This window comes from Palaemon carinicauda, chromosome 30, assembly GCF_036898095.1.
Source record: "Palaemon carinicauda isolate YSFRI2023 chromosome 30, ASM3689809v2, whole genome shotgun sequence".
NCBI classification, from domain to species: domain Eukaryota; kingdom Metazoa; phylum Arthropoda; class Malacostraca; order Decapoda; family Palaemonidae; genus Palaemon; species Palaemon carinicauda.
Window position 1 is genome coordinate 75,821,490 of NC_090754.1, and position 15,064 is coordinate 75,836,553.

Below are 15,064 nucleotides of genomic sequence, written 5' to 3' on the forward strand. Positions count from 1 at the left end.
ATACATTAATTACATATAATATATTGTATTGATGATTTGAATACTTTAATGATTTTATTTTTATTTTGGTAGATTGTAACCTCCAATGAAACATGGCCTAATGCTAGTTGGCCCACTACCACGTGTGCGAATGGGTGGTCCTACAACTATTCACTTTATTACCCCACAATTACCTCAGAGGTAAGGAAAATTAATGTTAAGAGGATTCTCTTCTTTTAATTTGTTTAATTTATTTTTATTTGGAGTTTTTAAATCATCATATGGATGATACTGGTCAAAATAAAAAGATTAAGTTATTAGTTGATTGTATTTTTTAGGCTTGGGGGAGAGAGAAAGAAAACGCAATTTTTTGCTTCTTTTAGCATTTGATGCCAATACAGTTTTCTGGCTTTCTTGTGTGTTTGATAAGTACTGTATTTATATTTTGTAATTTATGACGTCTTCACTTTTTTATGAATTTTATCATTTAAGCTTTCATATAATTATTTTAGCCTAGTCTATGTCTTGACCCTTGCGGTAAGATTTTAGGCTTGATATCATAGCCATTTACTGTTATCAGTATATACAGATTTTACGGCTCATTCTTTTATAAGCAAATGGGAGTGTGTAGATTGAAGCAATATGGTACTGTACTTCTTTACCTCTTTTGTTTTTGTATTGTTACACTTTCAAATTTTGATTAATCCTTTTTGGAAACTTTTATGCTAGCATAGCCAATTGAGATTGTGTATCCTTAATATAAAATATGCATTTAGTAAGTTTATAGTCTCACTTTACATTATCCCATATTAAATGTCCACATGCACATCATATATTTGCCGTTTACAATTGTGGTTCTGTAACACCTTTACCTCAATCATATCATGGGACTAAGTGACCACTTCTATTAAGAATTTAGGTATGGTATTGGTAAACCTTAAGTAGTTAGGTTTTGCAATATACATTAATATGCTAACATTTTTATTATTATTTTATTCCTACTCAGATAGAAAATCTGAGTCATTTAAATGGATTTACTCCCATGTCCATTTTCTATAACCAGACAAAGAGAAAACAGGTTTCATTTGCAACTGTAATAAGTTACATAGCAACTATACTGTTGGGCAGCATTATGTACAGCTGAGATACAAATTTCCTTCTTCTCCTAGTCGCCATACCATTAAGAGTTCTGCTCTCATCTTAGATATGATCATGACTTCAACCTCCACATTGGATTACTTGTGTTTAATATGTCTAGTGTCTACAGTAATGTCATGCACACCTGCCCCTGCTGTATATGGTCGCCTTATGAGTCGGGTTGAGGTCGATCCGCATCCTCTCTGTCCTGAATTCTATGGCAAACAATGGTCTGTGGAATTGCCATGTAAGTACAGTATTGTAGTAAGTTGCAGTCCTCCCTGTGGGAGAAATATCGTTCCCATAGAAAGAAACAAGCAAAAAGGAGTCATTCCCCTTCTTCGTGTTCTTCTGGTGACAGTAAGAAACGTAAGATCTTTTGTTCAATGACTATTTCCCACTCTAGTCATTTGTTTCTTGAGGCCTGAGGGACCCCAAATATGGATGTTGACAGCCATGATGTGCCTTTAATTTTTTATAATAATTTTGTGAATGCCTTATCACCTCATTGTCCAAGTGGTCGCGAGTCACTTACAGAAACGAATCCCCTAGCTACGGCTGCTACACTTCCTGTGCTTGATTCATTTCCAGTGTCATTACTTGATTATTCTGATTTACACAGATCTCCTTCGCCTCCCACTAGCATGCTGAGCAGTGAGCCATTTGTGGCAGATTTAGTGCATGATGACTTTTCACTTCTCAAAGTATCACCTGTGAAAGTGTCGAAAGTCTCCCTTCATTCCCATGCATGCCATTTCCCCCTGTACTGAGGCACCCCTGTTGGAGATCCTTATCTTTCACTCACTAGTACCTATGAGTTTGGCATACCTCGTATGCCCATGGATCCTCGGCATTACTCTCCTTCTAAGAATTCTCAAGCCACGTACCAGAATTCCCTAAACGCTTATGTTGACGTTGTTCAGACCGCTTTGGCAGTGTCCGCAACCATGACTTCGGTTTGACCGAATTGTTCAGGTATTGTTACCTCTTCTCTTTCCAAGCAACCTGCATGGAAGATGAAGGTAACAACTATCACTGGTCATAAATTGATTCTTTGTGTGTTAGGAACACATTCGATAGCTGCATAGCATTCTCGAGCTAAAATGTCTGTAGGCACCATTATTCCTACGCTTGCTGACGTCACTGAATGTGCTGCCATTCCAGCGCGTGAGAATATTCATCCGCGCAATGACTATGATGTCTCGTCACACAAAGACTCATACCTTGAATGTGCTATCACTGCCCATTCACATAAACAAATTAAATCTTCGCATGGATATGTTCCTTCATCAACTCAAACTAACTATCGGGTAGCTTCTACCTCCAGACCTCGACTACCTTGTTTGAATCCAACAACCATTCAGCATACGAATGACAAACCAGCTATGTCACTGCAGCGTACACAAGCTAGTACCCTGCCTTCTGTTTGAAGTGCTTCAGAATTTGCTCGTTCTATGGAATTTTAAAGATCTTCTCTTGCAGGTAATTCTTTTCAGGATCAGGATAGGGAAAGGTGCCAGAGCCTTTGCCCCCTTTTCCTTGAGTGAGGCCCCCATCTACTGCTGGTGAAGTTCCAGTCAAACGTTGTAGAAATGATCCCTGTAGAAGGCGCCTTAGATGGCTGTCCTAGGAAAGATCATTCTCCTTGTACTGCTCTTATCCTGAAAAGGACCTACATAACAATTGTTGCAGGTGACAGATTTTTGGGGTTGATTCCTGGACTGTAGAAGTTCTATGTTCAGGGTATGGAGTCCCTTACTTAGACTGCCCACCTCCTCTGACTTGGACTCTGAAGTTCGACCATTTTATTTGAGATGATCTGTCAAAGATCTCATCCTACAAGAGGAGGTGTCTAAGATGTTGGCCAAAGTAGCCGTAGAGGAAGTCTTGGACAACTCCCCAGGGTTCCTCGGCTATCTCTTCATAGTAGAAAAAATGAAGGGGGCCTGGAGACCCATCATAAACTTGTCCCATTTGAACTTGTTTATCAAACAAGGTCAAAATGGAGAATCTGGCCACTGTTCTCCAGACCATCAGGAAGAACGACTTTCTTCTTACCGTAGACCTAAAAGACACGCAATCTCAGTTCCCTTTCCATCCAGGATCAAGGAAGTATCTTAAATCCCCCTTCAGGGACAGGATCTACCACTTGAAGGTTTTGTGCTTCAGCCTCTCCACAGCACTTCAGGTCTTTACCAGGATCCTTGTCCTTGTTTCAGCCTGGGCTTGTAACATAGGCATCCGACTCTTAAGGTATCTAGATGTCCGGATTTTTCTGCAGAGTCTTGGGCTTTGCTTTCAAAGCACAAAGATCTCCTCCTCAACTTCTTCAAGGAGGTGGGGATTTAGCTGAACCTGGAGAAATCCATCCCTGTTCCTCAACAGCATATCAGATAACTAAGCATGAAAATTGACTCAGTTCAAGCCAGAGCATTTACATCTGCCAACAGGGGATGATATTCAAGAAAGTAGTAGAACCCCTCCTGGAAAGGGAGCTGCTCCCAGTTTGCTCTTGGCAGAAGCTTCTGGGTCACCTCACCTCATTAGAGAAACTAGTCCCCTTCGGGAAGATGCATCTTTGCTCGGTGCAGTATAGTTTGAAGAGCCAGTGGTCACAAATATCTGATCCTCATGCAGCCTCGGTGTCAGTGTTCCATGAGGTAGTGATAGATCTCCAATGGTGGTTGAGGCAGGAGAACCTGTTAGTGGGAACACCTCTACAGGTTCTGCTACCAGAATTTCTTTTTTCTGATGCTTCTCATCAAGGGCGGGACATTCACTTGCGAATGGAGCAGAATACGGGTCTGTGATCTCAGGAAGACAGGTCCTAGCGTACCAATTATTTGGAAATTAAAACAGTATACATAGTGCTACTCCACTTCTCGGAGACTCTTAAAGATCACTGTGGTGCTGATTAGCGACAACTTCACAGTAGTGACCTATATCTCCAATCAAGGAGGCTCAGTCTCCTACCTACTATGCCAACTAGCAGTGAAATTCTATCGATGGGCACAGACTGATACAATGTCTTTTTCGGTGAGATTCATTCCTTGGAAGAGAAACGTCATTGTGGACCAGCTTAGTCGACCAGGGATGACAGCTGGTTCCAAATGGTCTATGCTTCGTTAGTGGCGAAGATTCTTGCAACTTTGTTGGCTTTCCGACTATAGATATGTTTGTCATTCGCCTGAATGCCAAGCTCCTGGTGTATTGCTTTCCAGTCCCAAATGCAGCTGCAGCAATGAAAGATGCCTTCCAGCACCTATGGGATGGACTGGATTTCTATGCCTTTTCTTCATTCGCCAGGTACTGAACAGAAACAAGGAGTCACGAGAAGTCTGAGTAACGCTAGTAGCATCAAAGTGGCCGAAAGTTGAGTGGTATCCGGACCTGTTAGATCTTCTCGGAAAGTCCAAGAAAACTTCCAGAATGGCCAAACCTGCTATTCCAACCACATTTAAGAAAGTTCCATGAGATCGTTCACTACCTGTCTCTTCATGGCTGGAGGTTATCCAGCATCTCCTCTGAAATTGAGGCTTTTTGAGACCGAATGCGAAACAACTTTTTGGATATCTCCGAAAGTCGTCCACAATGGTTTACCAAGCCAAGTAATCAACCTTCTGTGGTTAGTTTTATAGGGGGAATATTGCTCCACTCATAGCCACTATTCCCCGGGTTGCTGACTGTAATGTTCCTTAGAAATGAAAAAAAAATTTTCAGTCACTGTGGTTAAAGGCTACCACTCGGCCTTCAGCCAGGTTTTTAAAATGAATGGGCTTGATTAGTCTTCGTCATGGGAACTATCCACTCTTATTAGAAGTTTTAAACAGACTTTCCCTCCATGGAAATTCGAGCCTTCCTCTTGGAATATGACGAAGGTGCTTAGGTCTCTGAAAATTGCCCCTTTTGAATCTTTGCATAAAGCCCTAAAGGGGGATTTTACCCTAAAGACCGTCTCTCTCCTGGCCTTGGCTTCAGCCAGGAGAGTAGCAAATTTCATGGACTATCCTATCTTATGTTGCATTCCAAAGAGTGAAAATAGTCATCCTTCACCTTTGTTCTCAAGTTTGTGGCTAAGACACAAAATCCGGCTGCACTCGACTCTAGATTCAACTTTTTCATGATCTCATCTCTTAAAGAGGTAACTGATGATCCAGATAATAGATTCAACTTTTTCATGATCTCATCTCTTAAAGAGGTAACTGATGATCCAGATAATAGATTCAACTTTTTCATGATCTCATCTCTTAAAGAGGTAACTGATGATCCAGATAATTGATTCAACTTTTTCATGATCTCATCTCTTAAAGAGGTAACTGATGATCCAGATAATAGATTCAACTTTTTCATGATCTCATCTCTTAAAGAGGTAACTGATGATCCAGATAATAGATTCAACTTTTTCATGATCTCATCTCTTAAAGAGGTAACTGATGATCCAGATAATTGATTCAACTCTTTCATGACCTCATCTCTTAAAGAGGTAACTGATGATCCAGATAATTGATTCAACTCTTTCATGATCTCATCTCTTAAAGAGGTAACTGATGATCCAGATAAGAGCAGTCAGAAAATACCTGAAGAGAACAGCCTTTTTCAGATCTAAAATTCCAAACTCGTTTGTGAGTACATACTGCAATACAAAGAAAATATCTAAGAATACAATTTCATTTTGGTTGCATGAGACTATTATGAGAGCATATAAATTCTCGGGGGAAGCATTGCCAGGAACCCCCCCCCCCCCCCTCTTGAGAACGCACTGTAGGTCTGTGGGTTTGCTGCAACCCTAACGTTCCGCAAGAACCAGTTGATAGCCCAAGTACTTTGTGCAGGAGTCTGGAGAAGACAGAACACCTTTATAGGCCACAATTCAAAAGTTTGCACTCATAGGTTTTTAACACATCCTCCTTAGATCCTATTGTTGTGGTCCAACAAATGATTTAATCTAAGCTCTACGAGACACCTAACCTTTTGTCACAAGGACAGTTATTCTCCGTATCATAGGGTATGTAAAGTGGATCAAGTCTAAATATACTCACAAGATGTGGACCCTGGAATACTCACTTGGATCACAACCTAATGCAGGCAAGGATAACCACTATTTGTAAATTGTGAAATTGCTATTCTCATAAAGTTTTGGTCTTGATTTAGGGGATACAAACACTACAGCCCTGCCTCCTCACAAGCTGGTTGGCCTGTTTTTATTCAACTTACCTTTTGACTGTTTACATAAAGTAATTCTTTATTATTGTGACCTGAGTCATTTAAGCAAGGGTCCTGCCTCATCCACCCCACAAGTCATGACCAGGATGAAATGGAGCTTGCATCATGCAGTATGTAATGCTTCCCAGCAATAGAGTTGCTATGTAATTTATTATAATTGCTAATTGAACTCCATTTTCTTTTTGTATGGCTGTAGAAAATCGACATAAGCATAAACCCATTTAAAGGACTCAGGTTTGTATAGCTGTGAAAAAATATGTATCATCATCATCCTCTAAGCTACAACCCTAGATGAAAAACAAAAATCTATAAGCTCAAAGTCTCCAACAAAGAAAATAGCCCAGTGAGGAAAGAAATAAGGAAACATAGAATAGTGTGCCTGAGTGTACCCTCAAGTAAGAGAACTCTCCCTCATGACAGTGGAAAACCATGGTATAAAAGCTATGGCACTACCCAAGACTAGAACAGTTGTTTGATTTTGGAATGTTCTTCTCCTAGAAGAGCTAGAAGTATGTACAGGTACTGAACTGTACTGGAGGTACCAAAAACGGAGTCAAATTACAAAATTATAGTTTCATACAATACTACTGCCTACACGTGTCTCTACAATTTGCTAAGTTTTAAGCTGAAATTAAACAAGATTTTTACTGATTTATATACGTTAATTTAAGAAAAAGTATGTAAGCTAATTAACATTTACGTTTAGCATAAGGACACTCATAATGCAAAAATTTGAATTATCATAAACATTATGTACAGGTACTGTATTGTATTAAAGGTATCAGAAACTAATTGAAATTACAAAAATATACTTTCATACAATGCTACTGTAGACACGTGGCTCTACGGTTTGCCAGATTTTAAGCTAAAATTAAACAAGATTTAAAAAATTTAATTACGTAAACTATACAGTAACTACTGAACATAAGAATTTTAAATATGAATGTACGTAAACTTCGTTTTATCTATATTCCAGCTTGTTCTGGCTTTACCCTTCTCCACAACAAGCTTTTGAATCTCGTCCGGGAAATTTGCCGCTACCTTGTGGTCCGCAGAGGCTGACTTCCCATTAATTTACACGCTTTTGAGGCCAAAACACAGTTTAAACTTATCAAACCAGCATCTTGGCTGGTGTACGGAGGAGGATCATCCTCTGAGAAATGGCGGAATAGAGACTTGGCGTTTTCTTGGATGGCGAGCAAGTCAATGGCAATTCCCTTTTGAGGCTGGTCCATGATCTACAAAAATAGGTCATTCTCCATCTTGATCTTGCCCTTTTCCCTCACCTTGGATACAACCTTCACACTGCATGGGGCATTAGCAGTCACAACAGCACAAATCTTAATTGCATTCTTTTCTACGTACTGTACCTCACTGTACCCCCGAAAATACTGAAAAGTCTTCCTTTCCACTGCTGTTGTGCTTCATCTCTTCCTTGCACTTATCAAGGACTTTTACTTTCTCCTCAAGAGTCTTCACCTTCTGCCGTTCAGCAGAACCTTCGGATGTTGAAGCAGCTCTATAGGGGCCATCTTGTTGAAACAAAGGAAAGGCATAACTTGTGCAACATACGTAGGGATGAAGCAGGAGATGCACACACAATGAGAGATGAGGCAAGACTGAGGCCGAGTCAGCGAAAGACTGTATGTTGTGCCGGGAGTAGAGGGAAGGGGGGAAGTGGCATGAAGCATGCTTGGTGCAAAGGAATGTGGTCGGTTTGGAATCATCGTGCCGCAAAAGGGCCTATCATGAAACAGTGAATGGGATTTTTTATTGAATAGGTTCTCTGTATCGCGAATGACAAAATCCACGAAGATAAGACTGGTGAAGACCCGAGGGCTGACTGTGTAATGACTCCTTCTAAGGGTTGTAACTTTAGAGTGATATTCATGCATTTAATTGGAAAATTAACCTTTCAGTATTATTAACAATAATTTGTAACTAAAAACAGATAATCCAATATAGCCCGACTTATAATGGTAATAAAAAAGTGCATGTAAGAAATTGCCCCACGAAAGTAAACCAGTGATGAATTAGAGGCCTAGATTGTAAGTGAACGCAACCACACTGTTATCCGTGATGAATACAAAATTTAACCCACCAGCTGAGCTGATACTACCCTAATAACAAAAAATCTTAGTGTGCCTGCGATATGAAATGCCATTTCCCAAATAAGAAAATCTAAGAAAATGCTTGCTTTAGCAAGAGGAGTGATATAAAGATGCAGCTGCCAAACTCTGTTTTCTGCCTCGTAAGCTAGATGTTTTATAGAGTAATTAGAATGGTGGGAATGTAAATGATGAGAATCTATTACAATCAGCCCTCTTTATTCGCTTGGGTTAGGTAACAGACACACTTGCAAAAAATGAGAATCCACAAATATTCGCTGCCCTATATGTGTGTTAACTTCTGACGTAACAACTCACTGCCCATTGAATACAGGCGGTCAACTAACGCACTAAGTAACCCACTGTTCTGCCAGATATTGTTTTTACTTAGTTCCTATCACAGTACAAGTATTGCATCAATGAATTAACACATTCCAGTAAGTTTACAGTACTGCACATGAACATTTGTGTACTACAGACATGGTCAAACTTGCTGCCCACAAGAGAAGGCTCGCTGGCCTTTGAGAATAATAAAAAGTTAAATAAGTTGATTGCAAACTTGGCTGGTAAGCAAGCATAACATTGTCATATCATTATTCACTCAATGAACCAAAAACAACTACAGGTACAGTATTAAATTTCCATATGTATCTGATGTTCCCAGGCAGTCACCCATCCAAGTACTGACCAGATATAAAGTTGCTTATTTCACTGATCTAACAAGAAGCGGCATTTTCAGTGTGGTATGGCCATTGGCTTGTCTGTCTATAGTTCCCCTTGACTAAAATTACTTTCCTCAGCTTTTATGGGCCACAAAAGGCAGCAATTTTGTTAACAGTTTATAAGCTTTATCACAGCCCAGTTTATACTCGCACTTTCCTTAAACACTAACTTGAAACATAATTGTTAACAAGAGCTGTGTGATCATAATCCTCACAACTGATATTTTTTAAACTCTATACTCTCTCTGTAGAAATCAAACCAAACAAGTAGTTATTGAATCAAAATACCATAAAAATTATACTATTTCAGGTGAAACTTCATTAAGCCTTCAAAGTATTTAAGTAGTCATACAGTATGGTACGTCAACCATATTAGTAACAACACTTCACATATTCTTAATAGAGCCATGGGTTAAATACTTGTAAAACCATGCATTAGCAATTTTCATTCATTAGTGTAAAGAATGAACTTCAAAGATGGCATTATATTCTATACAGTAACAAAGTTGGGTAACTGATTAATCTTATACAGTACATGTGAATGATTTAGATAAGCTAAAACTTATTGATCATTTTGATCAAACTTCAAACCATGTAGTCATTTTAATTGAAAGTGATAACTATTTAATACTTAATCTGAATTTAGAGATTTTCTTTTATATGAGGCACAGTAAATGGATCAAGACTTTACTAAATTGTCCTCCAAAAAGAGGTCGAGTAATTGATTAGCCTTACAACAATTAGCACATTTATATGTTAAAGAGGGTCTAAGCACTAAATTTAAACCGGAAACTTGGAACTTTGTCTAAACCCCAGACAAAAATTGTTTTGAATTAATTCATAATGATGTTTGGAAGTTGGGTGTGAAAACTGCTCAGGAAGTAGCTTTCAGCTAACTTATTTAGACATTTTACCAAAAGATGCTCAAAAACTTTAGATAATATGGAAGTTATGGAAATTGGGCGTTAATCAGTTGGACTTGAGTCACCACAAATGCATTTACATAATGGAGTAACATAATTCTTATATTTATAAACATTAAGGCTGGGAAGTCTTCTTTAACTATGATTTACCACATTCCTATTGGATACTCATAGTCCTTCTTAATTTATATGAGATATTTTCATTCTAATCCTTTTAAAATTACATATAGGACTGTTAATTTGCCTATTTGATGTTTCTAAACATCAGGCTATAATTAGTACCTTCCCTAACGTTGAATTTAGGTCTGACAGTAAATTTTTTCCTTGGTGCCTGTGATGTGCAATTAGTGTATAATATTTCCTAATTCCAGAAAATCATGCATAGCAGCTAAATTCTTTAGTCTAGTCCCAAATGCATTTAAACTTTCACCTGGCCTTTTGATATGCTTGAGTTGTGAATTTGTATCTTCCAAAGAATTTACTGAACTGTGGAGTAAAGTATATTGTAAGAGCCTGCATTGCAGCTTCACTTGTGTCACTTGATGGTTGTGAGGTCTTGAAACTTCACAAACGTTTTGATGTGCATTTGCAATAACAATGCTTTTTACTGTGCAATCTTGAAATTACATAATGTTTCCAAATAGTTATTAAAATCCTCAACCCAATTCTTCCATCTTTTAATAACAGAATTTAGATCTGCTGCAATGCTGAATTGCTCAGAGCATTCAATATCTAGCATCATTGTAAAATATTTTTATGAATTCTGATGCCAGTCTCCTAAACTAGATTAAATGAATTCTAATGTCAAATCAGGGTTAGATTATGTTTTCCCCGTTTTTCTCATGCACTTGTCTTTATGCAAAAAATTCCTCTTTAAACTGTTTTACCTGTGAAACCTCACAGCCTACCTTGTAATATTTTAATACGTTTATCTCTAAATAGTGACTTAGACCTAATACTCATTGATGACTTGATCAGTTGAGATGAAGTATTGTTAGTATAGTATTATATTTAGGATCCTGCCATCGTTGTAGAATATGTATTCTTGGTGAACATAAAGAAGGCAACTTTTGCAATTCTTAGGTGCCCTTATTTGCAAAATGCTACTTATCTATTCACCTCTTTTCTCCCATCTACTGGTGTCATATAAACAGTGCAAAGCATAAGCAATTGAACATAAACAAAAGTGAATCAGTATGAACATATATACAAATTTAATCTTTTTACTGGATATGAGCTATTAGTAACACTCTTCTTGAGGTAATTTAGACAATATCTAAAATGGAGGTACATGGTGTATTCAACAGTAGGCTATTTATAATGACTTGCATGATTAAAGTCATATGGATGCAATGACATTGCTCTTGATAAGTGTAGTACTATGTTATTACAGAAGCAACATAACTTAAGATTCCCTAAAAGTTACATACATTACTGGGTTGCAGAGGAACTTTTCATCTTGGTCCCTAGATGGATATCTAGCTCTTTTCATAGGGATCTTCCCTTAAACAGTGAGCATCAGGCTTGTTCGTTTTTCTTCTCGTCCATAAATGCACAAATTGGGTGTTTGCTTGGTTTTAGATGATTGTTCTGTATAGTGCATTAGTCTACTATATGCTTGCTCTGATAATGATTCTTGGAGTAACTCAAAAAAAGTTTTTGGGGAGGTGTTTTGTGGTCTCCTTCCTTAGCCTCGTGTAGAGAAGGGGACCGTATGGATTTTGTTATGTATGTAGGTGATAGGTAGGCACAACAAGCGTACTGGTAGCATTGTCTGCAGTTTTTATTATTGGTTCTCTGTGATGACGAGCCATTGGTTATCAGACGTATTTCAGTATAGAGGTGCTGTGAAAGGTTCAAAAGAGCCTGAACCTGGAGCTGTCAAGACAATATATCTGATATATTTAGTCTCACTAGATTTCCTGTTCTAGTCTTTAACAGGAAAGTTCTTTGAGACCACACAGCACCTACTTAAGAATAGGGTTTTCCTTTGTTAAAATCTTTTTTCTCTTCTTTAAAATTTCATATTTTGTAAATCTTTTATTCTGACTATGAAATGGGCACTCCATAATTTTTTTTTAAGATAATTTTGGACATAATAGATTTTATTTGAAATATCCTTATTTTTTTTTTCATGTTTGTGATAACCTTTTTTGTCTGATTGCAGCTAGATTGGGTTTGTGATGAGGATTGGCGGCCTGTAATGGCCCAGTCACTCTTCTTTGTTGGCTCCATGTTTGGAAGTACAGCTTTTGGTTGGGCTGCTGACAGATGGGGCAGACTTCCCATTCTTGTTTTAGCCAATGTTGTTGGTGCCGTTGCTGGGATGGCCTCGGCTTTTTCTAATGGCTTTATAATCTTTGTGATTATAAGGTTCATTGTTGGCATGACCTATGAACAGCATTATAGCATTGCCTATGTACTAAGTAAGTATAGAGGTGATATACAATGTAGTGTTCATTGTTTGAACCAAGATAACAAAGAATGTAAATGTAGCACAAAGAAATTTGGTGTGTATTTATGGCTTTGCTCTTTTTATAAATAATCTGTTTGGATTTTATTGCTTCACATATATATTGGAAAGAGAGTCTGACAGTTTCTTCTGTAAAGAAATATGAATTTACAAAAATTTAAGAAAGAGAAAAATAAGCAACAAAAATTCCTCACCATATATCCAAAATTATTAACAATTAGTGTTTGTCTAGTTCTCTACTCCAGGATGACCCATTTTATCAGACCACCTTGCCAATGTGCTTAGATCTTTGTACAAGAATATTCTCAGACTTTATATGAGAATTTAATTTTATTTTTCTGCGTTGTATGAAAATATATTTTCCTTTTTTTTTATATTTTGATAGATTTTTTCTCACTGCTACTTTAGTAACATATAATTATCCTAGCATAATATTGAAGTATGATTTTTTGATTAAAAACTGAAGATGAAATATAAGAAAGAATAGAACTATTAAGTATATATCTTCAATATAGACTTGTATTCTGTTTGGGAAATTAATGCTCTGGAAAGATGTTTTTAAGAAAAAATAGTTAAGTACAGTACTTTATTAGAAAGGTAGGCTATGGTTTTACTGCTATGAGTTGTTGCCTCACAGTGTTCACTTGTCTGGCACTAGTTGCTGATATATAGATATACCTATGTGGATACAAAGTTCTGAGTCATTGATATGGGTTACTCTTAGATCTGTTTTCTACGACTAAACAATCCAAAAAGAAAGGGCTCGGTTGCATCATAATAGGTTGCTAGGCAACCCCACTGCATGTAGTGCCTAGTGCTGTGTGTATTTTTCTATATCATTGTCACTAATTGTACTTTTTATATGTGTGTGTGATAAGAAATGTGCTTGATTATGGCTAGTACATCTAGTGTCATGCGATCTTGCCCCAGCCATGATGGTTGCCTGTGTAGATCTGCTGCCTTTCTGTCCCTTGTGCTGTGTCAAAAGGTGTTCTGTTGAATCTTTGTGTGAGTATTGTAGGGAGTTGCCATCTTCCCAGTGGGAGAGATAACGTTCTCTATGCAAGAAACGAGCTAAGATAGCTTTTTCTCCTTCCTCGTCTTCTTCCAGCAATGGCAAGAAATGTAAACTTGTTTCTGCAGAGAAGGTTATCCCCCATTCTACCCCTTCGTGTCTTGAGCCCTCTTAGGCTCCAGTCATGGAGTACGACGGCATTACTTTGTAACGCACAAATATTTCTTGCCTCCCACTAGTTTTTTGACTGGTGAGCCCTATTTGGCTGATTTTATCCGGGATGACTTTTCACTTTTGGAGGTATTTCCACAATCAAAACGTTGAAAGTCACCCCCTCTTCCCGTTCGCAGAACCCTAGAGTTGAGACTGCCATTTCTTCCTCTAGAGAAGCAGCCCTGTTGGAGGATCCTTTTTGTCCTTCTCCATCTCGTTCTTGCGAGCTAGGCTTGCTTCGTACCTCCAGGGGTCTTTGGCAAGGCTCTCCCCTGACAAGTTTTCTGGAGATATCTGAGAACTGCCCATCACGATATTTTGAGGTTGATCAGACCATTTCACTTGTATCCACAACTGCAACTTTTGCCAAACCAAGTTGCTCTAGACCATTTGTCCTCTTCCAAGCCAACCGCTCGGAAGTGGATTGTTACTTCTAAACCATTGATAATTCCGCTCGTATTGTCCATACGTGGATCAGCCAAACAAGTTGGTATGTGCTTCTGTGCCCATGCGTGATGACGTTACTAAACGGACCACCATTTCAACACATGATGATTTTCCTCTGTGTGATGGCTATGATACCATGTTATATAATAATGTACATTCTAATTGTGCTACCACAATCCACACTCGTATAGAAATGGAATCCCCTTGCGGTTGTGTTCCACCATCACCTTCATCCCATTGTCAGGAAACTTTAGCTTACAACCACCAACAACCTTGCTCTCATAACCCATAAACCATTAGTGATATGACTAACAAACCTGTTGCTTTACCAAGCTGTTCCCCCACTATTACCTTGACTAATATTCATAATTCTTCAAATTATACTCCTTCTTTGGAACTGCAAGAGTATTATTTTTCAGATGAATCTACTTTTCAGGGTCAGGTTTGGAAATGACCACTGAAAACATTTCCCCTTTTTCCTCAAGTGTCACCCCTATCTACAGCAGATGACATTGCAGTTAAGTGCCGTAGATGAGATCCTTGTAGAAGGTGTGCCAAACAGCCTGTCTCGGAGAAATCCCTCTCTCACAGGTCTAGTTCACAAATGGATCTCCCTATTAGTCCATCGTAATCAGCTAGAGGTAAACTCATGGGCCAGGAGTGAGCACGACTCTCGTTCTTTCTCCACCTCCTCTTCCCTCCATTCACTGAATGTTGCAAGAGAAAGAAAGGATGTTTAAGGAAAGTCAAATCTTCTGACTTGAGTATTAAGGTGGAACCACCAATTACCCCAGAAGTGGAACTACCTCTTGAATGACTCTCTA

General features: G+C 38.4%; 1 protein-coding gene across 6 annotated transcripts in view; it reads left to right on the plus strand.

Annotated features, from left to right (window-relative positions):
• The window catches only part of LOC137623295 (organic cation/carnitine transporter 2-like), a 195,816-nt gene that overhangs the window by 113,467 nt on the left and 67,285 nt on the right, over window positions 1-15,064 (plus strand). For all 6 annotated transcript variants that reach the window (XM_068354079.1, XM_068354083.1, XM_068354080.1 and 3 more), the window contains exons 4-5: window positions 73-180; window positions 12,260-12,518. In XM_068354079.1, the coding sequence (XP_068210180.1) occupies window positions 73-180; window positions 12,260-12,518 (367 nt within the window). The remainder of the gene's footprint in view (window positions 1-72; window positions 181-12,259; window positions 12,519-15,064) is intronic.